Genomic DNA, 27,430 nt, shown 5'->3' with positions numbered 1-27,430 from the left:
GAAAATCTTAAAGCCGAGGGCTCCTGATCAATATTTAATCAGTTTATCCATCCAGCATTGATTGGGTATTGCCAGCTGGGAGCTCCAGTGATCGCAGTGGGATTGCCGCTCACAAAGCTCTTGTACTGCATTGCATGGCACAGAGCCAGCAGTGTGACGTTCTGATCAATGTTCTATTAGGGCTCGTTTCCACTAGTGCGGTGCGAATCACCGGGATTCCACCGCTGACGAAATCGCATGCGGATGCGATTCCGCCGCGATTTCGCATAGGCAGGGTATATGCGAATTTAGCCATGTCACTGCCTGGTTCAATTTACATTCGTTTTCATGCGAATTTGCACGCAAAATCGCGGCAAAAAACGCATGTGCGTTTTCCCTATCAAATACATAGCCTGCAAATCGCCTGCATTCCACACGCAGGCGAATTCTGAGGGCTCTACCGTACAGAAAAACACAGGAAAAAACTGACAAGTGGAAACAGGGCCATCCACTTGTATTGGTTATGCGAATCCACATGCAGACAACGCATGCGGATTCACTTTAGTGGAAACGGGCCCTTAGCTTTTTCTCTAATTATTCACCAGTATTCAGTGATTCCCTATGGTAATTGGGTAATGCAGCTATATCCGGGAGGTTTCAGTACTTTACCTGGTCCAACAAAATTCAATAGTGCTTTGTGCATTTAAAAGGAACCCAAGGTTTGAGACCTACGGAAGGTGCCATATTTATTTCCTTTTAAACAATACCAGTTGCCTGGCTGTCCTGCTGATCTTTCTGGTCAGTAGGGTCTAAATCTTACACTTGAAACGAACATGCAGCTAATCTTGTCAGATTTGTCATAGACATCTGATCTGCTGCATGCTGGTTTAGGGGCTATGGCTAAAAAGTATTAGAGGCAGAGAATCAGCAGGACAGCCAGGAAATCTGCATTATTTATATAAGCATGCCAGCCTCCATATCCCTCTCACCTCTGGTTTCCTTTAAAGGGAACCAGAGATGAAGCACCCTCATGTATTTTACCATATAGATCAGTGGGAACATTAGAGAAAACACCTACTCTGCTCTCTGTTTCATCCTTCACTGCTCAGCCTGCTTATCAGCCCTGATAAAATCCCCGACTGAGCATTCAGTCTGGCTTTGCCTGTGTTCTATCATGTCTTTTCAAGTCCAAGCCTGCCCCCTGCTGGCTCTTCTCAGGAATTATTATAGCTGAGTCATTATAGCAAAGCCAGACTGAATGCTCGGTCGGGGATTTTATCAGGGCTGATTAGAAGCAAGCTGTGCAGTGCAGAATGAAACAGAGAGCAGGGTAGGTGTTTTCTCTAATGTTCCCACTGATCTATATGGTAATACATGAGGGTGCTTCGTCTCTGGTTCACTTTAAGGCCGGTTTTACATCTGATTTTTGCGTTGAGGTGCCCCTGCAGCAACCTACCTCTACGCAAAAAATGACTAATATATGGCCCTGTGTGCCGACAGGGCCATATGCATAGCGCCACCCAGTGGCGTACTCCCTGCTGGGTAAGAATGAAATCACTGGGATTCCTGGGGATTACTGTCATATTCCTGTCGCTGCGGGCTACAACGACAACGACAACGACAACCTTTGTAGAAGGTATGCGTCCCCCATTGACTTACATTACTTTTGCCGTCGCGAAGTCCAGCAGTAATGCGCTGTTGCCCTTTTGTTGGCCTCCTCATTCCTCTTGTGGCCGTTCAGGTACTCCTGTCAGTCGCTGCATCCTGCACATGCGCAGCTTGGCAACGTGCGCATGCCCCATAGTGCTCCTGTTGCTGCGAGCGTTGTACACCTGTGCAGTGCTACTCCGTAGGTGCAGATGGCTCCCAGCGATAGGAGTGTGTACGGCTAGTCTGAGTAGGCGCTGACTGGCCGCTACTGACAGATTTACTGGGACAGACAGCGGAGGATCGAGGCGGCCCAGGAGGGGGAGGGAGCGAGTGGCCTGAAGGGGGCTGGACGAAGATCCAGGTAAGTATGATTACTTTTTGTTTTTCATCTCGGGTACACTTCAAGCAACACTTTAAACTTCACCACAGTCCTGTGGGGTAGACATGAGGGAAGACCGGTTGAGATTTCCATTGGTCATCCGGAAATGCTACTGCTGCACACTGAACCTTTACAAGTGAGATCTTCCCAGCATGCCGCATAGACGGTTTCAATCAATTTGGGATGGTAATCGATTGCAATTCCGATCAGACAGCCACTTAGCTACATTGATTCCTGGCAGGTTCAGTCATAATGATCCTACTGAAGTCTCTGTGGAGCGCCGGAGAGTTGGGCGCCGGGAGAGCTGAATGACGGCGGGGTTAACCCTTTCCACTCTTGAGTTCTTTCCTAAAGGGCGTTGTTTCTGCTCTGAGTTTTTTTGTTTTTGTTTGTTTTTTTAGAGAAATGCGCTCTCCCTCTTACTCTCTCTCCCATTTTAACATGGAACATAACATAGTAACATGGTATATCTTATTTTAAAGAACACATTATAACGTTTAATTTGATACCTTATTTGGACCGTTTGGTATCTTCTATTGGCTGGTAGCAGAGGAGAAAGCCAAAGGTATGGTAAATTGAAAAACAGTTTCCTGGGTGTAATCCGGGCCTGCGTGAGCAAGTTTCGCAATAATAGGTGGTTTTATGCCCGCCACCCGGGGCCTTACTGTCCCTACACACAATGCAATCTCTGGTATTTCGATTGGGCATATTAGCAATAAAATACTGGCTACTATTTACACTCTCCTCCATGTCCATTACATAGGATGCCATTGGTTCTCTATGCAACTTTGCAAGCAATCTGCAATGTAATCTGCATTGAATCTGCACAAAGGAATCTGCAACGAATCTGAAAAAAATCTGCAAGGAAGATGCAATGAAATTTAATTGCATCTGTCACTTCCTGTTAGTGCTGATTGCGCACTTCTGGTTTGGGGCAGAGGGGTACAACCTGTGTGGGCATGTACTCTAACATGCCCACAATATATGGGGAGAGAGATCGGGGTTTTGCGGCGGGCCTGATGCGCCGCAAACCGCCGCTGAAAAAATGTCCCGCATAGTTAGACATACGAGTGGTAAGGGTTAAAGGGAACCAGAGACGTTATAAAAGAAAGATTTGATATCTACCTGGGGATCCTCCAGCCCTATTAGCACCGCTGAGGCCCTCGCTGTCCTCCCGCGGTCTGCTGTTCAGCCGCAATCAGGCCCGGTAACTGGCTAACTCGCGGCAGTGGGGGCCTTCTGCGCATGCGCGGACCTCAGCCCTGATTGACTCTTACGCGCCACGCGCAGCATAACATTGCTGCTATGGGGCACCTGATTTCGGCTCCCATCGGTGAGCACCGTGTGCCAAAATCACCTTCTTCGTCAGAGGCCACCTCTTCCTACTTACCGTAACTTGTATCGTCCCTCCTCCCATTCTGTCCAATCTACCTCTCCAGCAATCGGCAGCCCCATCAATATGGCTGGATGCCGAGCATTCTACGTTCTTGTGCCATGTCATGGGAGGATCAGAGAGCTTGATACACAGAATTACACATCTGGAAATTAGGGGGCAGACGAGCAGGCAGTAGAGTTTGTGGATTACTTTGGAAGTGAGAGTCTCCAGTGTGAAATGTATCTTCTGGGTTATTTGCAGCCAATGGGGAGACTGGCAGAGAGGGGCTACATCAGAGGAGCAGGAGGAGAAGTGAATGTGGTAATTGGCTGGGATCAGCAGGGATTGGTTGGTAGATAGGACACATAGGAGGATGGATGTTGCAACAGTTGACCAAGGTGAGCACAGATATTATATTAGCATCTCCTGTGCGGAAGGGATGGATTTCTGAGATCATTTTGAGACGGAGGTGGTCAATGTGAGGTTTAAAGAGACACTGAAGTAAGCAGAATATGGAGGCTGCCATGTTAGTGTAATGGTTAAGAGCTCCGCCTCTGACACAGGAGACCTGGGTTCAAATCTCGGCTCTTCCTATTCAGTAAGCCAGCACCTATACAGTAAGGATTTCTTGGGGGAGACTCCCTAAAGGGGCCCATACACCGAACGATCTTCCTGCCGATATACAGCAGATTCGATCACTGTGATCGAATCATCTGTGAAATCGTTGCGCAAACGCTGACAAAACGATCGTTTAGCATCCGAAATCAATCGTTCCCGTCAATTCCAGTTGAGCCGTCTGTGCGGAAGATTTTGCTTGATCGCTGGCGGGTCGGGAGTGCGTCTATAGCGGCGTTCGAATGCCCAACGACCGACGCAATACAGCGGCAATACTTTACCTGCTCCGGCCGGTGCGTGTCCCCACTGTCACCGCTGGGCTCCGGCTGGCTTCACTTCCTGTCCCGGCAGGAAGTTTAAACAGTAGAGCGCCCTCTACGGTTTAAACTTGCCCGGACAGGAAGTGAAGCTGCAGCTCTGGAGCCGAGTGCGGAGAAGAAGACAGCGGAGATCGGGGGACTCTCGCCGGCCGGATCAGGTAATGTATGGGGGGGGGGGGGGGGGGGTGCAGCTCCACAGATTGTGATTGGTTTCAGGCTGAAATCGATTCACAATCTGTTTGCAGTAAAGGCAGCCATACGATCCCTCTCTGATCAGATTCGATCAGATAGGGATCTGTCAGTTGGTCGATCTGATGGCAAATCGACCAGTGTATGGCCACCTTAACACTGTTACTGCCTAGCGAGCACGCTCTAGGGGCTACCGCGCAAGCGCTTTGAGTCCGACAGGAGAAAAGCGCTATACAAAAAAAGGAATTATTATTATAAACCGTACTAGTTGCCTGGCTGTCCTGATGATCCTCTGCCTCTAATACTTTTAGCCACAGCCCTTAACAAGCATGCAGATCAGGTGCTCTGACTGAAGTGTGACTGAATTAGCTGCATGCTTGTTTCATGTATGTGATTCACACTACTGCAGCCAAAAAGATCAGCAGGGCAGCCAGGCAACTGGTATTGTTTAAAGGGAAATAAATATGTCAGCCTCTGTTCTTTTCACTTCAGGTTCCCTTTAAATGAGTTCAGTGTCAGATATGACTTCTAGGCATCGGGCTTGGAGGGTTGAAGTTATTGGGGTGGTGTCTTTACATTTGATATTAGCAGACAGTGGAACAGAAACTGATGGTGGAAAAACTCTAAGTTCTGTTTTAGTCTTGTTAAGTTTGCGGAACCTGAATGAGGATGCAGCAGAATATCACGGGAAGGTCAGGAGATGAGAAGTAGATTTTGTTGTTATCTTCATGGAAGTGATACTGAAAGGCAACTATGGCAGGTGGGAAACCACCTCGGGAATCCCCCTGTCTCTCTGCAAACACCAGTCACTCAAAACAGATAAAGTGTTCCATCAGGCTGCTAATGTTCATGCGAGGAGCTCATGAGTCTGGGGTGGAACCAGTCAGCAGAAATGGGAAGTATGTAAGGTATTTTCACAACCAGCATAGTGCCTTTGTACTGGGCACTATCAGCTGAGGGCCCTTTCACATTGGCGTGGTGCGTCGTTTTGCCACACTGCTGGCCCTCCAGGAGACTGGAGATCAACACCCGTGAGCCATCGGTAAGCTTTGTTGCGCCTCTGTCTATGATTCATACAGTATTACCGCATTCGGTAGTGCAGAAAACAGCTGACTTTACCGAGCACTTAGCAAAATGTCAATTCATCAAAGCTAAATTATGGAGAGGGGGGAGGTTGCGCATCCCTAAAAACATGCTGCAATTGACTGGTTAATCGCACGGGCATGCAGCACCTCTATTAGGCTGAAAATGCATGCCCTGCGTCCAAAACAAATGCTGCATTTATTATACTATGGAGGAACTTTGGCTTCCACTATAGTTTGCATGCAAAGTATAATATACTGGACACTTGCACCACGGTGAGGCAGACCTCCGGGCAAGTGGCCTAACCTAAATTAAAAAAACATATGTATAACCTTGGGAGCAGCTAAGCAAAAATGTGTAACTTACATTTTAATGAACAGCGAGGAGTGGGCCAGCGCATACCACAAAGGCTGCATCTGAAATGACCAACAGCTCACATGTGCAGCACCTATAATAAGTTATCTGCACACTTCGCATTCAATTCAGATGCAAATCCTATGCATAACTACTATTACTTACCATGCAAACAGAACTCCGGAATACAGGCTGGGAGCAGCTAACCTGGTAGTTACATACTAGCAAAATTATGAAAAGGGGGGAGGTTGCGCATCCCTAAAAACATGCTGCAATTGACTGTTAATCGCCCGGAGGTCAGCCTCACTGTGGCGCAAGTGTCCAGAATATTATACTTTGCATGGAAACTATAGTGGAAGCCAAAGTTCCTCCATAGTATAATAAATGTAGCATTTGTTTTGAACGCAGGGCATGCATTTTCAGCCTAATAGAGGTGGTGCATGCCTGAGCAATTAACCAGTCAATTGCAGCATGTTTTTAGGGATGCGCAACCCCTACCCCCCCCCCCCCCCCCCTTCCATAATTCTGTTAGTATGTAACTACCAGGTTAGCTGCTCCCAGCCTGTATTCCTGAGTTTCCGTTTGCATAGCAAGTAATAGTAGTTATGCATATGATTTGCATCTGAATTGAATGCAAAGTGTGCAGATAACTTATTAGAGGTGCTGCACATACAGTGGTGTGAAAAACTATTTGCCCCCTTCCTGATTTCTTATTCTTTTGCATGTTTGTCACACTTAAATGTTTCTGCTCATCAAAAACCGTTACCTATTAGTCAAAGATAACATGATTGAACACAAAATGCAGTTTTAAATGATGGTTTTTATTATTTAGTGAGAAAAAAAAACTGCAAATCTACATGGCCCTGTGTGAAAAAGTGATTGCCCCCCTTGTTAAAAAATAACTTAACTGTGGTTTATCACACCTGAGTTCAATTTCTGTAGTCACCCCCAGGCCTGATTACTGCCACACCTGTTTCAATCAAGAAATCACTTAAATGGGAGCTATCTGACACACAGAAGTAGACCAAAAGCACCTCAAAAGCTAGACATCATGCCAAGATCCAAAGAAATTCAGGAACAAATGAGAACAAAAGTACTGTAATTGAGATCTATCAGTCTGGTAAAGGTTATAAAGCCATTTCTAAAGCTTTGGGACTTCAGCGAACCACAGTGAGAGCCATTATCCACAAATGGCAAAAACCTGGAACAGTGATGAACCTTCCCAGGAGTGGCCGGCCGACCAAAATTACCCCAAGAGCGCAGAGAAAACTCATCCGAGAGGCCACAAAGGACCCCAGAACAACATCTAAAGAACTGCAGGCCTCACTTGCCTCAATTAAGGTCAGTGTTCACGACTCCACCATAAGAAAGAGACTGGGCAAAAACGGCCTGCATGGCAGATATCCAAGGCGCAAACCACTATTAAGCAAAAAGAACATTAAGGCTTGTCTCATTTTTGCTAAAAAAACATCTCAATGATTGCCAAGACTTTGGGGAAAATACCTTGTGGACCGACGAGACAAAAGTTGAACTTTTTGGAAGGTGCGTGTCCTGTTACATCTGGTGTAGAAGTAACACAGCATTTCAGCAAAAGAACATCATACCAACAGTAAAATATGGTGGTGGTAGTGTGATGGTCTGGGGTTGTTTTGCTGCTTCAGGACCTGGAAGGCTTGCTGTGATAGATGGAACCATGAATTCTACTGTCTACCAAAAAATCCTGAAGGAGAATGTCCGGCCATCTGTTCGTCAACTCAAGCTGAAGCGATCTTGGGTGCTGCAGCAGGACAATGACCCAAAACACACCAGCAAATCCACCTCTGAATGGCTGAAGAAAAACAAAATGAAGACTTTGGAGTGGCCTAGTCAAAGTCCTGACCTGAATCCTATTGAGATGTTGTGGCCTGACCTTAAAAAGGTGGTCCATGCTAGAAAACCCTCAAATAAAGCTGAATTACAACAATTCTGCAAAGATGAGTGGGCCAAAATTCTTCCAGAGCGCTGTAAAAGACTCGTTGCAAGTTATCGGAAACGCTTGATTGCAGTTATTGCTGCTAAGGGTGGCCCAACCAGTTATTAGGTTCAGGGGGCAATTTCTTTTTCACACAGGGCCATGTAGGTTTTGAGTTTTTTTTTCTCACTAAATAATTAAAACCATCATTTAAAACTGCATGTTGTGTTCAATTATGTTATCATGGACTAATAGTTAACGGATTTGGATGAGCAGAAACATTTAAAGGATACCACAACCGAAGGGTTGTGGTAAAAATCACTGCATCATTGTAGCTTGATATTAGAACATACCCGCTGTTTCTTCGCCCCCCCCCCCCCCCCCCCCCCGTCTGCCGCCGTTCAGAGTGTATCCATCCCGGTGAGCGGCGACTTCCCTGACCTTTGACCCGGACATACTGCGCCCTGTGCACGCAGTATGTCCTTCCCCCTTGTCTTCTGGCCGGCGCATAGTGCGAGGCTCAGAAGCACGCTGACTGCTCTGCATGTGCGCTCCATTACACCGAGCGTCACATGATTAGCATGATGAGCTGTTGGTCATTTCAGATGCAGCCTTTGTAGTATGTGCTGGCCCACTCCTCGCAATTCATGAAAGCTGTTACCGCATGAAAAGCTGAAATTCCCGAGCAGTGAGGTAAATTACAAAATTGTGCGGTAATTCCCTCAACACGTCAGTAAATGTCAATTCATGAAGATTAGAGCAGGCGGTAATGGTACGGAGAATACTGCCTGCTTTTAGGTGATTAGATTTTAGGTAATAAGAGAGTGATAAGAGCAAAGTAAATGGAGACTAAAGGCCCATACACACGTCTGATTTTTTGGGACGGGTCGTTTGAACGTCCCGTCGTTCAGACGTCCGCCCGCTAAATCGGGCGTGTGTACAGACTGTCGTTCGCGTGATAAGACTGAGTTTGAGCGCCCGGCGGATCACTCAAACTCAGTCTTATCACGCGAACGACAGTCTGTACACACGCCCGATTTAGCGGGCGGACGTCTGAACGATGGGACGTTCAAACGACCCGTCCCAAAAAATCAGACGTGTGTATGGGCCTTAACAAGCAGAAGCAGTGAGATCTCCCCAGGCAGCAGCAGCAAGAGCTGAACAAACAAGGCTTCCCCTGAATTCCACAGGCTGTGTGTTTAACCACTTGGGTTCCTGCTTTTAAGATGCGTACAGTGGTGTGAAAAACTATTTGCCCCCTTCCTGATTTCTTATTCTTTTGCATGTTTGTCACACTTAAATGTTTCTGCTCATCAAAAACCGTTAACTATTAGGCAAAGATAACATAATTGAACACAAAATGCAGTTTTAAATGATGGTTTTTATTATTTAGTGAGAAAAAAACCTCAAAACCTACATGGCCCTGTGTGAAAAAGAAATTGCCCCCTGAACCTAATAACTGGTTGGGCCACCCTTAGCAGCAATAACTGCAATCAAGCGTTTGCGACAACTTGCAACAAGTCTTTTACCGCGCTCTGGAGGAATTTTGGCCCACTCATCTTTGCAGAATTGTTTTTAATCCAGCTTTATTTGAGGGTTTTCTAGCATGAACCGCCTTTTTAAGGTCAGGCCACAACATCTCAATAGGATTCAGGTCAGGGCTTTGACTAGGCAACTCCAAAGTCTTCATTTTGTTTTTCTTCAGCCATTCAGAGGTGGATTTGCTGGTGTGTTTTGGGTCATTGTCCTGCTGCAGCACCCAAGATCGCTTCAGCTTGAGTTGACGAACAGATGGCCGGACATTCTCCTTCAGGATTTTTTGGTAGACAGTAGAATTCATGGTTCCATCTATCACAGCAAGCCTTCCAGGTCCTGAAGCAGCAAAACAACCCCAGACCATCACACTACCACCACCATATTTTACTGTTGGTATGATGATCTGTTGCTGAAATGCTGTGTTACTTCTACGCCAGATGTAATGGGACACGCACCTTCCAAAAAGTTCAACTTTTGTCTCGTCGGTCCACAAGGTATTTTCCCAAAAGTCTTGGCAATCATTGAGATTTTTTTAGCAAAATTGAGACGAGCCTTAATGTTCTTTTTGCTTAAAGGGGTTCTGTGGGGGTTGTGCAAGAGAAAAACGGACACTTACCTTGGGCTTCTATCAGCCCCGTGCAGCGGTAATGTCCCACGCCGTCCTCCTCCCATCTGCCGTTCTCCGCCGCCGGCCCCGGTCTAAGCGGCATGGGATCCAACTGCGGCTGCGCTAGAGTGGCCACGCACCCGCTCGCTTCCGCCTGCGTCATCGGAAGCTTACTGCGCAAGCGCAGTACAAGAAACCGTTGTACTGCGCCTGCGCAGTAAGCCTCAGATGACGCGAGCGGAGGCACGGCAACGCGCATTATTCGTCTGTATGTCAGACGAATAATAGCCCGGTGCCGGCTGCGGGGAACGGCGGATGGGAGCAGGACGGCGTGGGACATTACCGCTGCACGGGGCTCATAGAAGCCCAAGGTAAGTGTCCGTTTTTCTCTTCCACAACCCCCACAGAACCCCTTTAAAAGTGGTTTGCGCCTTGGATATCTGCCATGCAGGCCGTTTTTCCCCAGTCTCTTTCTTATGGTGGAGTCATGAACAATGACCTTAATTGAGGCAAGTGAGGCCTGCAGTTCTTTAGATGTTGTCCTGGGGTATTTTGTGGCCTCTCGGATGAATTTTCTCTGCGCTCTTGGGGTAATTTTGGTCGGCCAGCCACTCCTGTGAAGGTCCATCACTGTTCCATATTTTTGCCATTTGTGGATAATGGCTCTCACTGTGGTTCGCTGGAGTCCCAAATCTTTAGAAATGGCTTTATAACCTTTACCAGACTGATAGATCTCAATTACTTTTGTTCTCATTTGTTCCTGAATTTCTTTGGATCTTGGCATGATGTCTAGCTTTTGAGGTGCTTTTGGTCTACTTCTCTGTGTCAGATAGCTCCCATTTAAGTGATTTCTTGATTGAAACAGGTGTGGCAGTAATCCGGCCTGGGGGTGACTACAGAAATTGAACTCAGGTGTGATAAACCACAGTTAAGTTGTTTTTTTAACAAGGGGGGCAATCACTTTTTCACACAGGGCCATGTAGATTTGGAGTTTTTTTTCTCACTAAATAATAAAAACCATCATTTAAAACTGCATTCTGTGTTCAATTATGTTATCTTTGACTAATAGGTAACGGTTTTTGATGAGCAGAAACATTTAAGTGTGACAAACATGCAAAAGAATAAGAAATCAGGAAGGGGGCAAATAGTTTTTCACATCACTGTATTTCACATCAGAAAGCATGGCATGTGTAAAGATTCTTGAAGTTCTTCTACGCTGTGGCAATTAAATAGATTAAAGGGACTCCGAGCAGTGCAGAATCTATGGGAAGATGCATATCATTTTATTTTCAGCAGAATGGAGCTGCTGACTTTAGGAAAAAGTCGCCCTGTGTAATACAATGTAACTATGGAAAGATGGATATCATTTTAAAGCTCTCTTTCTCCTCTTTCTGACGACCCCTAAATTGTCGCCCTACGCCTTTTAGTTTTCTCTATTTTCGCAATCGAAATCGTGGCCGCAGCAATTTCAATCGCGAAAATAGAGTGGAATAGAAAGTGAGCGGTATAGATTGATACAGTATATGTATATAGGCTTTGTCCTCAGTGCTTCAAAAGAGACCGTATACATGACATAGGCTTGTATTAAAGAGGCCCTGTAATGACATAGAGTAGAATGCAGTCAATTATTTAGGATACCCTTTTTTATAGTAATTTTTCCTGGTTTCTGCATCAGTAACCCTTCCTATACAGTAGAATCACATTATAGTAAACTCCAAGCGACCAGGAAAAGTAGTTTACTATATCAGTTTTACTGTATCAGAATTGGTCATAAGTTGTATATTTGTACAGATGCATTTGCTGGGACCTGAGGACTGAGTTTGACTCCACATACTGGTACGTCGCTCCCAATGATGATTAGCCTAGGCTGTTTAGCGATGGAGAACAACCCTTCAGTGTTCTCCCCAGACATTTTTTTTACAGCCGGGTGGCATGAAATAGTAGCCGGGTGGGGCAATAAGAGAGAACGCAGGGCCAGTGCTTCTCTGCACAACTCTGCTTCCAGCATCGGAGAAAGTGAGCTGATAACAACCGGGCGCTCACCAAAACTAGCCGGGTGGAGCATCCAGCTAAAAGAGCCTGGGGAGAACACTGCCCTTCCCCCATTTCCCCCCTCCCCTGGGCATAGAAAAAAATCCCCAGGGCCGCACCTGACTGGACTAAGGATCTGATACATTTTGTTACAGAATGTAAATCAGGGAGGGAAGAGTTTACAATGGGCAAACACTGACTAAAGAGTCTATAAATAATTAGTGTAAAAAATAAGCGATTGTATTCATTACATTATTTCTACTACAGGTCTTCTTTAACTGTCAGACTGTAGCGCAGGGCTGGTGGAAGATTAACAGAAGTTAATTGCACAGTAGTTGCATAGCGTGCATTGGTAGTTCGGTAGTTAGCACCCGCCTATCGCTGCTGTCTATAGGCTGTGGGTGAGGGCAGGCAGAGGTATGTTGGCAGAGCTGTGCAGAGAGCAGATCACGTACACAAGGAGAGGACAGACTAGCGTGTAACAGGTGTGTAATGTATATATATAGATAGTGCTGTCTCAGGGTCTCCTGTCCTCGGGTGAACCTGTCTGTTTATGGGGCGATGTCCTCTCAGTATATAGAATTACCTGGTGATTTATGCCCCCAGCTATCTGTGATCTCAGGACATGCAGGGATGTTTGGGAGTTTGTGGGACTTTCTGATTACTTTTTATAACTAATGAAGGGATCTGCTGTGGGGCGTATTCCACTCTGGGAGGTTTTAAAAGGCCTCTAAACTACATACAGTGGTGGTTTTGGTGCAGTTAGTTATATTGAACACGCCACGGAATAAGTTGGCGCTTTATAAATCAATAACGCTTCTCGCATTGATTGCCTTACCGTTATTTTATTTTTCACCATAACTGTAATGGTAGCCATACATCTAGCGATCATGGGCAGATTCGACCAAGAGGCAAATCTCTATGATTAAAGGGACTCCGAGCACCTCTCATGGGCATGCCTTTAAGACAGACGACTTCCAACAAAGTCATGCTATGACCCCTGTGGGGGAGCCTTTTGCAATGGCCATGCGTGTCACTTCCTCTTCCTGCTTCATTCAGTGATGCACTTCTCTAACAGAGAAGACAGGGGTGACCCAGAAGTTATAACATAGCCAAAATGGCAAGCAATTTTTAAAATTGAAATCGAACAAAAACTATTTGGTGTAGAACGGCGATTCAGGCATCAAATGAAAGAGGAGAGCACAAGCTACAGAAGCATCTTTAAGTACTTTGCAGTACTGGTCGGAGTCTTAAAGGCATGTCCATGAGAGGTGCGCGGAGTGCCTTTAAATCTGATTAGATAGAGATCTGTCGGCTTCCCATACACCACAGGCTGACTCCTGATCAATTTCAGCATAAAATCTCTTGGGAGTCGGCGATGTCAACACCTCGCTGCTACCCCCCCTAGTGTATATATGTACCCCGGTGTGTGCATTTATACATTACCTGTCCTGTGTTGCCAAACATGTCACATTTGAAACAATGCACATTGCCTGGCTGTCCTGCTGATCCTTTTCCTCTAATACATTTAGCCATAGCCCCTGAACAAGCATGCAGCAGATCAGGTGGTTCTGACTGAAGTCAGACTGGATTAGCTGCATGTTTGTTTCTGGTGCAATTCAGACACTACTGCAGCCAAACAGATCAGCAGGGCTGCCAGGCAACTGGCACTGTCTAACAGGAAATAAATATGGCAGCCTCCATTTACCTCTCACCTCTGGTTTCTTTTAAGGTAAGTTTTGTGAAATAACCCTCCAGTGTGTGAGCTCCCCACATGACTATAGATATATTGTGCTGTAAATTCTGACAGTCTCCAGAGATCTGGTATTTATTGCTGTTTGCAGACGCTCGTACTGAGCAAGACGTAGTTTTATGGCCGCTCTTTATTGCGTCGCCCTCAGACTGCGCACGTGTATACAGGCACATCGCCATCAATTGGGCTTTAATATGAACAGTTTGTTGCTTTAAAGTGAACCCGAGGTGAGAGGTATATGGAGGCTGACATATTTATTTCCTTTTAAACAATACAAGTTGCCTGGCAGTCCTGCTGATCCTCTCCCTCTTATGCTTTCAGACATATCCCCTGAACAAGCATGAAGCAGGTCAGATGTTTCTGACTGAAGTGACTGGATTAGCTGCATGCTTTTTTAAGGTGTGTGATTCAGAAACTACTGCAGCCAAACAGATCAGTAGGACTGCCAGGCAACTGGTATTGTTTAACAGGAAATCAATATGGCAGCCTCCACATCACTCCCAGTTTAGGTGTTCTTTAACAAGTCTGAAAAAAAAAGGGGGGGGGGGGGGAATCAGTGTGATTAAAGGCCCATACACACGTCGGATTTTTGCGAACGACCCGTCGTTTGAACGTTCCGTCGTTCAGTCGTTCGCACGTCAAATCCGACGTGTGTACAGACTATCGTTCGGGTGATAAGACTGGTTTCCAGCGATCCGCCGGGCGGATCGCTGGAAACCAGTCTTATCACGCGAACGATAGTCCGTACACACGTCTGATTCCGCGTGCGAACGACTGAACGACGGGACGTTCAAACGACCCGTCGTTCAGAAAAATCCGACGTGTGTATGGGCCTTTAGGCATAACTGCCCAATACCAATAGACGCTTCAGGACCTTTTCCAGCCAGTGAATTAACCACCTGTTCGCGGTGCGCACTCTAGATGCAGAACAGCGCTCTGTACAGGCAGTCGGGAGGCATCTGTCTCATGGAGGCAGATGGAAGGTGCTCAGTAACCTGCAGATGGAAGGTTGACAGGCACAACAAGTTCAGCCTTCTATGCGAAAGAGGCACAAAAGTTTGTATATTTTATCATTTTTGCATAAATATCACCCAACGTGATCTGTTGTTAATACAAGTCTTAAAATGAGATCAGGACCCAAGTAAGAAAAGAAGTCCAAAACACTTCCTGCAGATTTATTGGAGTAAAATGATCCAAAATAACATATTTGTTTATGGTAAAAGTGTGTGTGCATTGTGTGCGAGTGTTTATGCTTCTGGCATTATTAGCAGGGCTGTGGATTGTGAACAAAAATCTTCCGACTCCTCAGTTTATGAAACCACGACTCCGACTCCAGGTACCCAAAATTACTCTGACTCCGTAGTCGAATGCATACCAGGGATGTGGAGTTGGTACGCCTCAGTTTATGAAACCTCCAAGTCTGACGGAGCCCAAATTACTTTAACAGTAGTTATGTCTTTCTCCTAAGTCCATGGCGGTCTGGAAGGGGAATAGTAATTAACGCCGCCAGGACTTGCGCAGGAGCAGGGTGAGACGCTTTTCGGTTTCACCCGGCGCCCAATTCTCTGTGCTCTTTGGAGGGCAGAGTAGTAGCTGTACTGCAGAGTGATCCTGCACGGGGTCGGAGGGATCCAGCAGAGGGTCGGGAGGGATCCAGCAGAGGGTCGGGAGGGATCCAGCAGAGGGTCGGGAGGGATCCAGCGGAGGGTCGGGAGGGATCCAGCGGAGGGTCGGGAGGGATCCAGCGGAGGGTCGGGAGGGATCCAGCAGAGGGTCGGGAGGGATCCAGCGGAGGGTCGGGAGGGATCCAGCAGAGGGTCGGGAGGGATCCAGCCCGACCCAGCAGAGGGTCAGGAGGGATCCAGCAGAGGGTCGGGAGGGATCCAGCAGAGGGTCGGGAGGGATCCAGCAGAGGGTCGGGAGGGATCCAGCAGAGGGTCGGGAGGGATCCAGCCCGATCCAGCAGAGGGTCGGGAGGGATCCAGCAGAGGGTCGGGAGGGATCCAGCAGAGGGTCGGGAGGGATCCAGCAGAGGGTCGGGAGGGATCCAGCAGAGGGTCGGGAGGGATCCTGCACAAGGCCGGAGGAATCTGCAGGCTGATTTAGTGCTGAGTTGGGGCCAGTGCACACCAAAAAGTGGTAGCGTAATCGCAAACGCTCAGTTCTTTTTGAAGTGATTTTTCAGAGCGATTCTAGGCTTGTGCCTAGCGATTTTTCTATTCATGCCTAGCGATTTTTGGAGCGTTTTTGTGTGGCATATTATAGATTTTGTTACAGTAGAGCTGTAACTGAACAGCTTCCTTAACAAAAACGCCTGGAAAATCACTCTGATCTATCACTTTTCAGTACGATTTTCCACTTTCCTATGCTTAACATTGAGGCAGAAACGCCTCAGAAATCAGCAGAAATGCTGCAGGACCCGCGTTTGGGAGAAAATCGCATCGCTCTGGTGAGCTCCATCCCATTCACATACATTAAGCCAAGCGCTTTTCAAAGAAGCCCTCTTGGTGTGCACCAGCCCTTACTGCATGCAGAGTTGTCTGAACCAGGCAGATCTCCCATGTGGCTTTGCAGTGCTAAAGTTACAGTAATAAAGCATTGTGTGTGGTGACAGGCTCACCTTGGCAGTGCAGCGCTGACAGACAGGTTCACTTGGCAGACAGTCGGGTGACGCAGCAGAAACACCGGTCTGATAACGCTATTGGAATGTGTGATCGGAGCAGAGTTCATTTTTGTGCGGAGCAGACAGACAGGTTTGTGTCTTTTCTTTTGTCATTTGCTGAAGACCACACTGAGGTAATATTCTTTGCTTCCCCTGTGAGGAGCACCACTGTCCCTCCTGCTTGTCTTCTGCCTGGGGTTACACCGAGAAGGGTTATCAGGAAGGTTAGTGAAGCATCTGGTAAATGAGGCACAGATAACCCTTTAGTGTGTGCAGCCAGCGTCAGATGCCACACAGGAACATCAGTAGGTAAGCTAGTTTCTGGGAGGTTGGGTAAAAGTCCCCCCCCCCCAATCCCCCATAACAGAATCAGCACATGGCCAGCAAGGAGAGGAGACTCTGTGCACTACTAGAATGGTGTTTTATTATTTAGGTGTGCAGGATATGGCGAAGCTCGGATCAAGTGGAGGGCAGTTTAATACTGGTTTAAAGGGAAACTGAAGTGAGAGGGATATGGAGACGGCCATAAATATTTCCTGTTAAACAATGCCAGTTGCCTGGCAGCCCTGCTGATCTCTTTGGCTGCAGTAGTGTCTGACACACACCTGAAACAAGCATGCAGCTAATCCTGTCACACTTCAGAGACATCTGATCTGCATGCTTGTTCAGGGGCTGTGGCTGATAGTATTAGAGACACAGGATCAGCAGGACAGCCAGGTAATGTTCATTGTTTAAAAGGAAATAAATATGGCAGCCTCTCACTGCAGGTCTGCTTTGAAGGAAAAGCCCACTGTCCCAGTGCAGGGTCCCTGTATAACTATGGGACTTGTGCCAGTATAGATAAAAACAGGGAACACCAAGAGCCCCAATAGTGTAATTCGTACTGGACAAGGTGGCAATAAGTTTGTGTTGCTAGATACAAGTCAGGGTCACCAGCAGGCAACCACTGTAAAGGCAGGTGGGGAGATTGTCCTGACCCCACTCAGGATTAAGAAGTCGCTCTCTGTAGCCAGGAAGAAAGGGTAGCAACCCTCCACCAAGGGTGGACTCAAAATTGTATACAATGAACAGAGGCGCCAAAAGTATAAGATTAGATTAAATGAGCTTAAAAACCAAACTTAAATGGCAAAATTGAAGGAAGAAGTGGTGGTCTTACCTCCCTCAAGCAGACACGACAACGACTGCGATTCAGACAGTCAAACACATTTATTAGGAACTCAAAAAAGAAATGCAACGCGTTTCGCAGGTTCAACCCCGCTTCATCAGGCAATATAGGGAGGAGTATCAAACAATCTGCACAAGGATTCAAATTAGGCGCCTCTGAGTGCAAATTAAGCGCCCCTTGTGCAGATTGTTTGATACTCCTCCCTATATTGCCTGATGAAGCTGGGTTGAACCTGCGAAACGCGTTGCATTTCTTTTTGAAGTTCCTAATAAATGTGTTTGACTGTCTGAATCGCAGTCGTTGTCGTGTCTGCTTGAGGGAGGTAAGACCACCACTTCCTCCTTCAATTTTGCCATTTAAGTTGGTTTTTAAGCTCATTTAATCTAATCTTATACTTTTGGCGCCTCTGTTCATTGTATACAATTGTGCCAGTATAGGCTTCTTATGGCTCTAGCTGTGGAGGATCGCATAAGGTCCGTGCGCTCCCAGTAGAAAGTCGCTCAGCTTTTTTTTTTTTTATTGTATTGGAGTTGACATGAATTATGTCACTTCTGGTGCAGCGTCCTCTGCCAGACCTCCCTGACGTAGTTCGCCGCATTTTAACCAGATTATATCCAGCTGTGGAGGATGCGGGTCGTCCTGCCTGCGGTACACGTGGCGCCTGTCATAGGGGTTTCTCATCCCCTCCCCTTCCTGTTCCTCCCCTGCTCTGCAGACCTCGGTACACTGTATCCTGTCCCGGTGTAGTATCTCCCTGCACATTGGTTTGCCACATCTAGTGCTGAACATAAATGCAAGGCGTACAGGTGCACTTTATGGCTTTTGAGATTTGTTGATGTAATTTGAATGTTTCATATGCACTTTACTCTCTGTTTTTGCATTCAGTGGATAATAATATGATTGTATGTTCTATAGCACTAATACAAACACTTTCTTGGACCCGGGTTCAGTACTGGGGGAGTCACTTGCTGTTACTGGGTTCTTACTTGCTGTTAAGTTATACAAGGGTGGTTTATAATATGAACTGTAAGTTGGAACAGAGACGCCAGTACAAGTATAAAATGTATTAAAAAAAAAAGTTTAAAAGAGAATGTTACCTCCCCAAAGTAGCCACAGTTCTGTTGATTATTGTCGACAAGTAGCTTTATTCATATACTCCACAATGCAACGCGTTTTGAAGGTTAAGTCCTGCTCCTCCATCAGGCAGTAATTGGAACAAACTATTTCAGTATCTCATGAATCCAAGTGCCTTCAATAGTTTTCTCCAATTACTGCCTGATGAAGCAGGATTGAACCTGTGAAACGTGTTGCATTGTGAAGTATATGAATAAAGCTACTTGTTGACAATGATCGGCAGGCAGGAACGTGTGCTGCGTGTGAAGTCTGTGCAGTAGCGGTATTAGTGTGATTGGAGCGTCAGTGCGTGTATCTCTCTGTATTCATAACACCCAGCTGTCCTGCGCTCACCGATCCTCTTTTTTCCCCCAGCGCAATGTCCCTTCTGTTCGTACGCTCAGCGCAGAAGAACTCTGTGAAGAAAGACAAGCGATACATGGCGGAGGTCAGCGCTTCTCCACTCAAGCACTTCGTCACCGCCAAGAAGAAGATCAATGGCATCTTCGACCAGCTCGGCGCCTACATCCAGGAAAGCTACAACTTCCTGGAGGGTAAGACCACGATTAATATTGGTATTTCATTCAATCAGGCTAATAGCGATCATGGGAGGAGCTCGGGAGGCTGAGCAGAAGCAACCTCAGATGCATCCCCTGGTTTCATGTGGGTTTTATGCCTGGTACACACTGTGCAACTACAGATGAATCGATTATTTCTGACTGATTTTCAATTGTGTTTCTGATCGATTTTGTATATAAGTGATTGAAAAATTGATCAGAAATTGATCAGACCAAACCTGTCTGAAATCATTGTTTCGACACGTTTATCTGATGGGAAATTGCATGGTGTGTACCAGGCATTAAGCTGAAGTCCCTGTCAATTTTGCACTTTAAAGGGATACTGTAGGGGGGTCGGGGGAAAATTAGTTGAACTTACCCGGGGCTTCCACCGGTCCCCCGTAGACATCCTGTGCCCGCGCAGCCGCTCACCGATGCTCCGGCCCCGCCTCCGGTTCAATTCTGGAATTTCAGACTTTAAAGTCTGAAAACCACTGCGCCTGCGTTGCCGTGTCCACGCTTCCCCTGATGTCACCAGGAGCGTACTGCACAGACACAGACCATACTGGACCTGCGCAGTATGCTCCTGGTGACATCAGCGGGAGGGAGGGGGCGGCAACGCAGGTGCAGTGGTTTTCAGACTTTAAAGTCTGAAATTCCAGAAGTGAACCAGAGGCGGGGCCGGAGCATCGGTTAGCGGCTGCGTGGTCACAGGGAGTCTGCGGGGGACCGTTAGAAGCCCCGGGTAAGTTCAACTCATTTTCCCCCGACCCCCCCCCCCCCCCCCCCCTACTGTATCCCTTTAACCACTTCAGGATTCTGCATACGCTTAAGTACGCCCCTGAATCCTGAAGTGGATTCCATGGAAACGGACGCTCGTATGAGCGGCCGTTCCATGTCAGTTCACGGAGGGTGACTCCGTGAGCACCCTGCGAGCCGCCGATCGCGGCTCGCAGGGTAAATGGAAACACACGGGGAAGATCTTCCCCGGTGTTTACATATATACGGCGCTGCTCCGCTCACAGGGGGAGGGAGAGGGAGGGAAGGGGAAGGAGGCCAGAAAGTGCTGCGGAGGAGGGCTTTGAAGAGCCCCCCACAAGCGCAAGCAGCCGGTGGCGATCAGACCCCCCCCCCCAGCAGGACATCCCCCTAGTGGGAAAAAAAGGGGGGAAGTCTGATCGCCCTGGCTGCTATCCGATCTGTGCTGCGGGCTGAAGAGCCCACGCAGCACCGATCAGCAAAACTACCCCCTGGCACAGAAGTGGTTAAAGGACAACTAAAGGGACATGGAGGCTGCCATACTTAGTTCCTTTTAACCACTTTAGGACCACAGGTTTACACTCCCCTAGTGACCAGGCCATTTTGCACCATACAGGGCTGCGCAGCTTTGTCAGCATGTTGCACAGCCCTACAGCTAAGCACACTAATGAATTTTTCCTCCTTTTCTTGTCCTTAATAAGACACTCTTTAGGAGGTCTCTAATCGCTGCTGCGATCTTTGGTTTTTTTGTTTTTTTTTTATTAAAAAGAGGCTTTTCCCTCCCTCCTTCCTTCCTCCCTCCCCTCCTTTGCCATCCTAAATCGCCATATGATGGCGATCGGCTCTCTTCCTCGTAGGCATCAGCCTATGAGAGGACACGCTTTAGGAGCCGCTCTGAGGGACAGCCCAGTGTCTCCCGTACAGCTCTGCAGGAGATCGTAGCGCTGTACAAACGTAAACAAAGGGGGCTTCTTTCTGCTGAATACAGTCTGTAAGCCGTGATTGCTGCTAGCAGGCTCCGCTCCGTGAACCGGCAGGGAACGATCACGCATGTTCCCTGGTAAACTGCAGCTTCAGGACTTGACGCCAATCGGCGTTAGGCGGTCCCGCCGCGGTCACTCCCATTGGCGTGACGCGGTCGTTAGGTAGTTAAGCAATACCAGTTGCCTGGCTATCCTGCTAATCCTCCGCCTCTAATACTTTTGCTTTTATATTATAATTGTGTGGAAGTTGCAGCTGTTAGGAAAACTTCCCTATTCATAATGTATATAAAACAACGTGCACAATATCTCTGTACAGGCTCTCACGTTGCTTGTTTCATTGTACAGATCTGGCCGATCTCTTCTGAGGCCATTGTCCTGTGTGTAGATGATGCTCAGAATCAGATCTTATTGTCTCTGTGTTCCTCCTCCCCAGAAACCTATCAGAATGCAGAGCTGGACCCCGTGGCCTCGGAAGAGCAGGTCCTGGAGGTGAAGGGTTATCTGACCAATGTGAAGGGCATCAGTGAGGTACTGGCACGCCGGCACATGAAGGTGGCCTTCTTCGGAAGGTAAGGTTCTTCCTCAGAGATGCCAGGTGCTATAAAGTGTGACGATTGTGTCTTTATAAACCTGCACCCCTTATCTTATATCCAGCACTGCATCCTCTAGTTAGTTTGATGTTATACTTAAAGAAAACCTGTAACAAAGAAAACCTCCCCTGGGGGGTACTCACCTCGGGTGGGGGAAGCCTCCGGATCCTATTGAGGCTTCCCCCATCCCCTTCGGTCCTTCGAAGGTTGCGAAAATTCTCCCAGAACGGCGGCAATGTAAATATTTACTTCCCCGGATCCAACGCAGGCGCAGTATCGGCTCTCCGCACGGAGATAGGCGAAAATAGCCGAACACTGTTGGGCCGCTCTACTGCGCAAGCTCAAGGCGCCTGCGTAGTAGCGTGGACCCCACGGAGATCGTCTATTTCTGCCTATCTCCGTGCTGAGAGCCGTAACAGCGCCCCCGCTGGAGCCAGGAAAGGTAAATAAATCAGCGCTTATCAGGCTTGTCGAGGGAGGATTCGGGACTCTTCGGGGGAGCCAGCGCTGGACTGCCTGCAGCTACAGGGGAGGGGGAAGCCTCATTGGGACCCTGAGGCTTCCCCCTACCGAGGTGAGTACCTCCCAGGGGAACTTTCTTTTTGTTACAGGTTCTCTTTAAAAGTATGATTCTCAATGAATTTTGAAGAGCAGCAGCACACTGATGAGTCATCATTATGCATTCTTCTGAAAGGATGCTCAGAGTCTAATACTGGTAGCACCACATGCTAATGGGTAGGCTGCCAGTCACCACGGAGACAATGCTGCAGTTGGCACTGCCCTCACCCACATGACCTGGATGGTGTCAGCACTGTTGCTGTGTGATTCGCAGGGATGGATATACTCTTGAAAGACAGGAGAGGTACAGGAAGGAGGGAGAGGGCCTGCAGGTTGTTCACTCACTAGGCCTGGCCACTGCTAAAGCAACTATGAGTCCTACCATACATCAGGTGAGAGAGGGGTACAGTGGACACTGGGCAAGAGCCCGAAGGCCGTTTCGCACTGTCGTGCTCCTTCTGAGGTTGTTCCACAATGCCGGGCAGGACCGTTTCTGGTTTTACTTGCTGGTGGGCGGGGCACATGAAGTGACGCTCATACACGGCCATTACGTCAGCGTCTGTGGTTACTATGCCAGGACGTTGCCCGGGAGACAGATGCACACATACACTTCCTCACTTTCTCACCTTTCCTGATGTCTGACTTTGTTCCATCTTTTGTTCATGGTTTAATTTCACGTTTTCCACTCATTTATCCACTTTGTGTTTCCTGTATGTGCTGCAACCTGTTTAAGCTTGCGTCCCATGCAGCAGCAAAAACGTAAATAAACTGATTGGCGTCTGAATACATACGCCATAGCTGCAAGCTATTGAAACGCAAAAGTGTTGGTCTCCCAGGCAACGTCCTGGCATAGTATCCACAGATGCCATCTGAAGGGTGACGTATGAGCGGTACGTCATGCACCCTGCCCACCTGCAAGTAAAACCAGAAACGGTCCTGCCCGGCGCTGTGGAACAGTCTCAGAAGAAGCACTGCAGTGCGAAACGGCCGTCAGGCTCCTGCCTAGCACCCACTGTACCCCTCTCCCACCTGATTTAAAGAGACTCTGTAACAAAATGTTCAGCCTTATTTCTTCTATCCTATAAGTTCCTATACCTGTTCTAATGTGCTCTGGCTTACTGCAGCCTTTCCTAGTTGCACAGTGGCTGTATTATCTCTGTTATATAATATAATCTTCTTTCTTCTGTTGGCTCTGTCGGGCTCAGGCACTCAGGCTGGAATGTGCTGGTCTGCTTGTGATAGGATAGACGCTATACACACCCTCTCCACGCCCCGTGCAGGCTCTGTATGACTCACACACTGAGCTACTCTCAGCCTATCACATGCTGTTAGCAGCCATGTCTTTTGTTTGTAAACACTGCCTAAAACTGGCAATTACAAGCCAGGATTGCAGCAGGGAGTGGCAGAAACAGCACAGAGGGGCCCAGGAGAACATAATGAATAGAATGGTATGCTTTTTATTGTAATAATTTTAGAGTACAGATTCTCTTTAAGGTAGAACTCATAACTGGCTAATGTACAATCCTGCTGCATTATGCATGTTGCACTTTGGATGAAACGCAAATAAATGATCACAGACAGCGGTGCCGGATACTCTGCCTTCTATCTCATTCAACCAATACGTGTACTTTATATCCAGATTCCGCTGCCGTATATCATCAGAGGAGATCAGCATGCGGCCCAGAACAGAGCATCTCCCTCAATCACTCTCACTGCTTTAATGGACTGATAGTGCCGACATAGGCAATCTCTTCTCTCTCCCTCGACAAAATGCTTTTTACAATATGTTTTTATAATGTACACTTTTTTTGGGGGGAAGGGGGGCGTTTATTCTGTGACATGCAGGAGTCAGTGAGACTCTCGGAACTTAGAGCAAATGTGAGATCACTCTCAATAAAAATATGAAATAATCACTCACCTAGTAGATGGAAGGCCTTCCCAGTCTCCTCTATCCACAGCTATGCTCCCATGACAGTCCGCACCTACATGACTCCTTGTGGAGGCTTCTGAAATACTCATGTTTACCAAGTCCTTCCGAAGACAGGTGCATCTGTACAGCGCATGTGAGAGTGCAGCACAGACACGCTCATCTCCGGAAATACCACGAACTGGCGGCAGCTACCCGGCCAAAAACAGGCCTTCGGTGATTACCACGTTAATACGTGGCAGTCCCCTTCTGGCTCACAGCCAAACAGGAAGTGACACTCGCTTACGCTCACTTCCTGTTTTGGAAATACAGAAGTGCATGGAAGCGTATTGTCAAAATCCAATTCTGTGCGTGCCCGCCGCGGAGCCACCGCATACATTTTTTAAACACCCTGCATCGCCATAGACTTACATGACTTCCGGTCCACCACAGTTTGCCGCAGAACCGTGCGATATAGGTCTGTCTTTGGGTCGGAGAGGCAGTGAAAACGTTACTTCCGCATATCTTGCCACACCACGTCGGTATGAACGGCCCCGTTACACTTCAGTGTTCTCCCCAGAAATTTTTTTTCCAGCTGGGCGCCATGAAAAATTAGCCGGGTGTCATGAAAAAGTAGCCAGGTGGAGAGAATGGAGGGACAGTGCATCTCTGCACAGCTCTGTTTACGAGAGAGGAGGAGGTGAGTCGATGACAGCCGGGTGCTCACCAAAACTAGCCGGGTGGAGCACCCGTCTAAAAGAGCCTGGGGAGAACACTGGACTTTCATTGGGGTGCGATAAAAATACCGGCCCAGTGTGAAAGGGGCCCCAGGGATGTGAGGAGTCCCGAGCAGCATACAGTGGGCTCACCAGCACACCTGTAATGTCTTGTGCTCCTAAATGCTTAAAGCAGGCCTGAACTCCTGCACAGCACACAATGAGAAGTCTTCATTCCACATTATAGTTGCTGAAGAAATCCACTGCTCTGTGTTTGTTTAGTCAGATCAAAGTGCCTATTATCAGCAGCTGTGAATAGACTGCAGGAGAGCTCTACCTAGGCAGCCCTCCCCATACAGTAAACACTGAGGCTTAACCCCTTCAGTGCTCCCTGCAAAGTGAAACCAAGTCAAAACTTCAGTTTATTTTCTAGGATTTCCATAAATTGTAATGAAGACACTTTTTCCATAAAGGTTATCATGCTGTGTTAATCTTTTAGAGCAGAGAGGAAGTTCTAAGTTTGGTTTAGGTTGTATTGTTAAGCGTTTGGTATTATTGTCGGTTCTCTCTGCCTCTGCAGGACAAGCAATGGGAAGAGCACTGTGATAAACGCCATGTTATGGGACAAAGTCCTGCCCTCCGGCATCGGCCACACCACTAACTGCTTCCTGCGGGTGGAGGGGACGGACGGAAGTGAGGCCTACCTGCTGACTGACGGCTCTGAGGAGAAGAGAAGTGTTAAGGTCGGTATCAAAGTGGGTGTTATCCTTAGAAGTCGTGACTCCTCCCTCTCCCCATGTCTGTGCTCCGCCCACCCTCCCCATGTGATCTCAAACCTCCAATCCCATGTCCACCCACTTCATGTTATGTTTTTGACCCCTTAGTATGTAGTGTCAGGCGTAGTGTTTCTCCTGCTCTCACATCTCTTCCTCCCGACACAGACGGTGAACCAGCTGGCCCACGCTCTCCACCAAGATGAGCTGCTGGACTCTGGCTCTCTGGTCAGTGTCATGTGGCCAAATTCCAAGTGTCCCCTCCTGAAGGATGACCTGGTGCTGATGGACAGGTGAGGTTGTCACCGGAGGGGTTGTCTCATTGGGGACACATTACTTGTTTATCCATGAGTAATATATTATGTAGTACTGTACAGTAGACATGATGGCGTTCAACAATCGTGCATGAAAAAGTGATGTAACCATGTAGGGATAGATACAGCAGACAAGTCGCTGAGTCCATTTGGTGGGGGAGCAGAGAATGTGGGTAGGAGGGGCCTGCCAAAAAGGCTTACAATCTAAGGGGTGGAGGAGACGAACATATGAGGTGGAGTAGCATTTAAGTCCAAGGGAGGGGTTGGAGCTATGAAGATGGTGTGTAATCAATGGTGAACAAATGGGTCTTTAAAGAGACTCCGTAACAAAAATTGCATCCTGTTTTTTATCATCCTACAAGTTCCAAAAGCTATTCTAATGTGTTCTGGCTTACTGCAGCACTTTGTACTATCTCAGTCTCTGTAATAAATCAACTTATCTTTCACTTGTCAGACTTGTCAGCCTGTGTCTGGAAGGCTGCCAAGTTCTTCAGTGTTGTGGTTCTGTGATGCATCTCCCCCCTCCTGGCCCCTCTGCACACTGCTGTGTGTTATTTAGATTAGAGCAGCTTCTCTCTTCTCTCTTATCTTTTACAAGCTGGATAAATCGTCCTCTGAGCTGGCTGGGCTTTCACATACTGAGGAATTACAGACAAGGGCAAAGCTGTTTGCAGGAAGAAAAGAGCAGCCTGAAACTTCAGTGCATGAGAGATGCAGGGGGAAAGAAACACACAAATGATCTCTTGAGATTCAAAAGGAATGCTGTATACAGCCTGCTTGTGTATGGATGTATTTTCTATGTGTGGACATACTGTACATCAACCTACTTCCTTTTTTGTTGGCCATTTTGTTTGTTTATAAACAAACTTTTTTAAACTGTTTTTAACCACTTTAAATGCGGCGGGGAGCGGCGAAATTGTGACAGAGGGTAATAGGAGATGTCCCCTAACGCACTGGTATGTTTACTTTTGTGTGATTTTAACAATACAGATTCTCTTTAAGGCCTGCTTGAATTAGTTGTAGGTGGGGGTGAGCCAGAACAGGGGAGGGAGTTCCATAGAGTATGGGCTGCTCCAGAGAAGTTGTGGAGCCTCAGGAGTGAGCAGGTGACAAGGGGTGGACTTCCATAGAGAGTTGGAGGAGCAGAGAGAGCTGGTTAGGGAGAACATGATGATGATAAGGACAAGAGAATGGCTGGGTTATGCCTTAAAGAATCTGCTCACACATCACCTGGAAGTTTAATTCGGTTTAAACTCTTATTGGTCACATTTTTGGAGCAAGTGAGAAAGTGTTTTTTCGTGATGTTTCAAAGCAGATTACAAAAAAACCAAAAGGGCTATTAAACCCAAACACAGTACCTGATAACACATGGGGGTACTTTCCTTCACTGCAGTCCAGTGTTTTCCTTTAAGGCTATGTTTCCATGCAAAGGATTTTTTTACAATGAAAATTCGCATTATTACGCAAACTGATGATTTTGACTGGGCTTGTTTCCATTTTATACAAATGTTT

At 47.4% G+C, this 27,430-nt stretch overlaps 1 protein-coding gene across 1 annotated transcript in view; it reads left to right on the top strand.

Moving 5' to 3' along the window:
* Positions 1–27,430, top strand: part of MFN2 (mitofusin 2) — a 53,227-nt gene that overhangs the window by 5,399 nt on the left and 20,398 nt on the right. The window contains exons 2-5 of the mRNA XM_068242389.1: positions 19,138–19,316; positions 21,495–21,630; positions 25,412–25,574; positions 25,773–25,897. Of these exons, the coding sequence (XP_068098490.1) occupies positions 19,142–19,316; positions 21,495–21,630; positions 25,412–25,574; positions 25,773–25,897 (599 nt within the window). The 5' untranslated portion in view covers positions 19,138–19,141. The remainder of the gene's footprint in view (positions 1–19,137; positions 19,317–21,494; positions 21,631–25,411; positions 25,575–25,772; positions 25,898–27,430) is intronic.

The sequence above is a fragment of the Hyperolius riggenbachi genome, chromosome 6 (assembly GCF_040937935.1).
Source record: "Hyperolius riggenbachi isolate aHypRig1 chromosome 6, aHypRig1.pri, whole genome shotgun sequence".
Classification (NCBI taxonomy): domain Eukaryota; kingdom Metazoa; phylum Chordata; class Amphibia; order Anura; family Hyperoliidae; genus Hyperolius; species Hyperolius riggenbachi.
The sequence above is the reverse complement of the archived record's forward strand: the minus strand, read 5'-3'. Positions and strand labels throughout refer to the sequence as shown.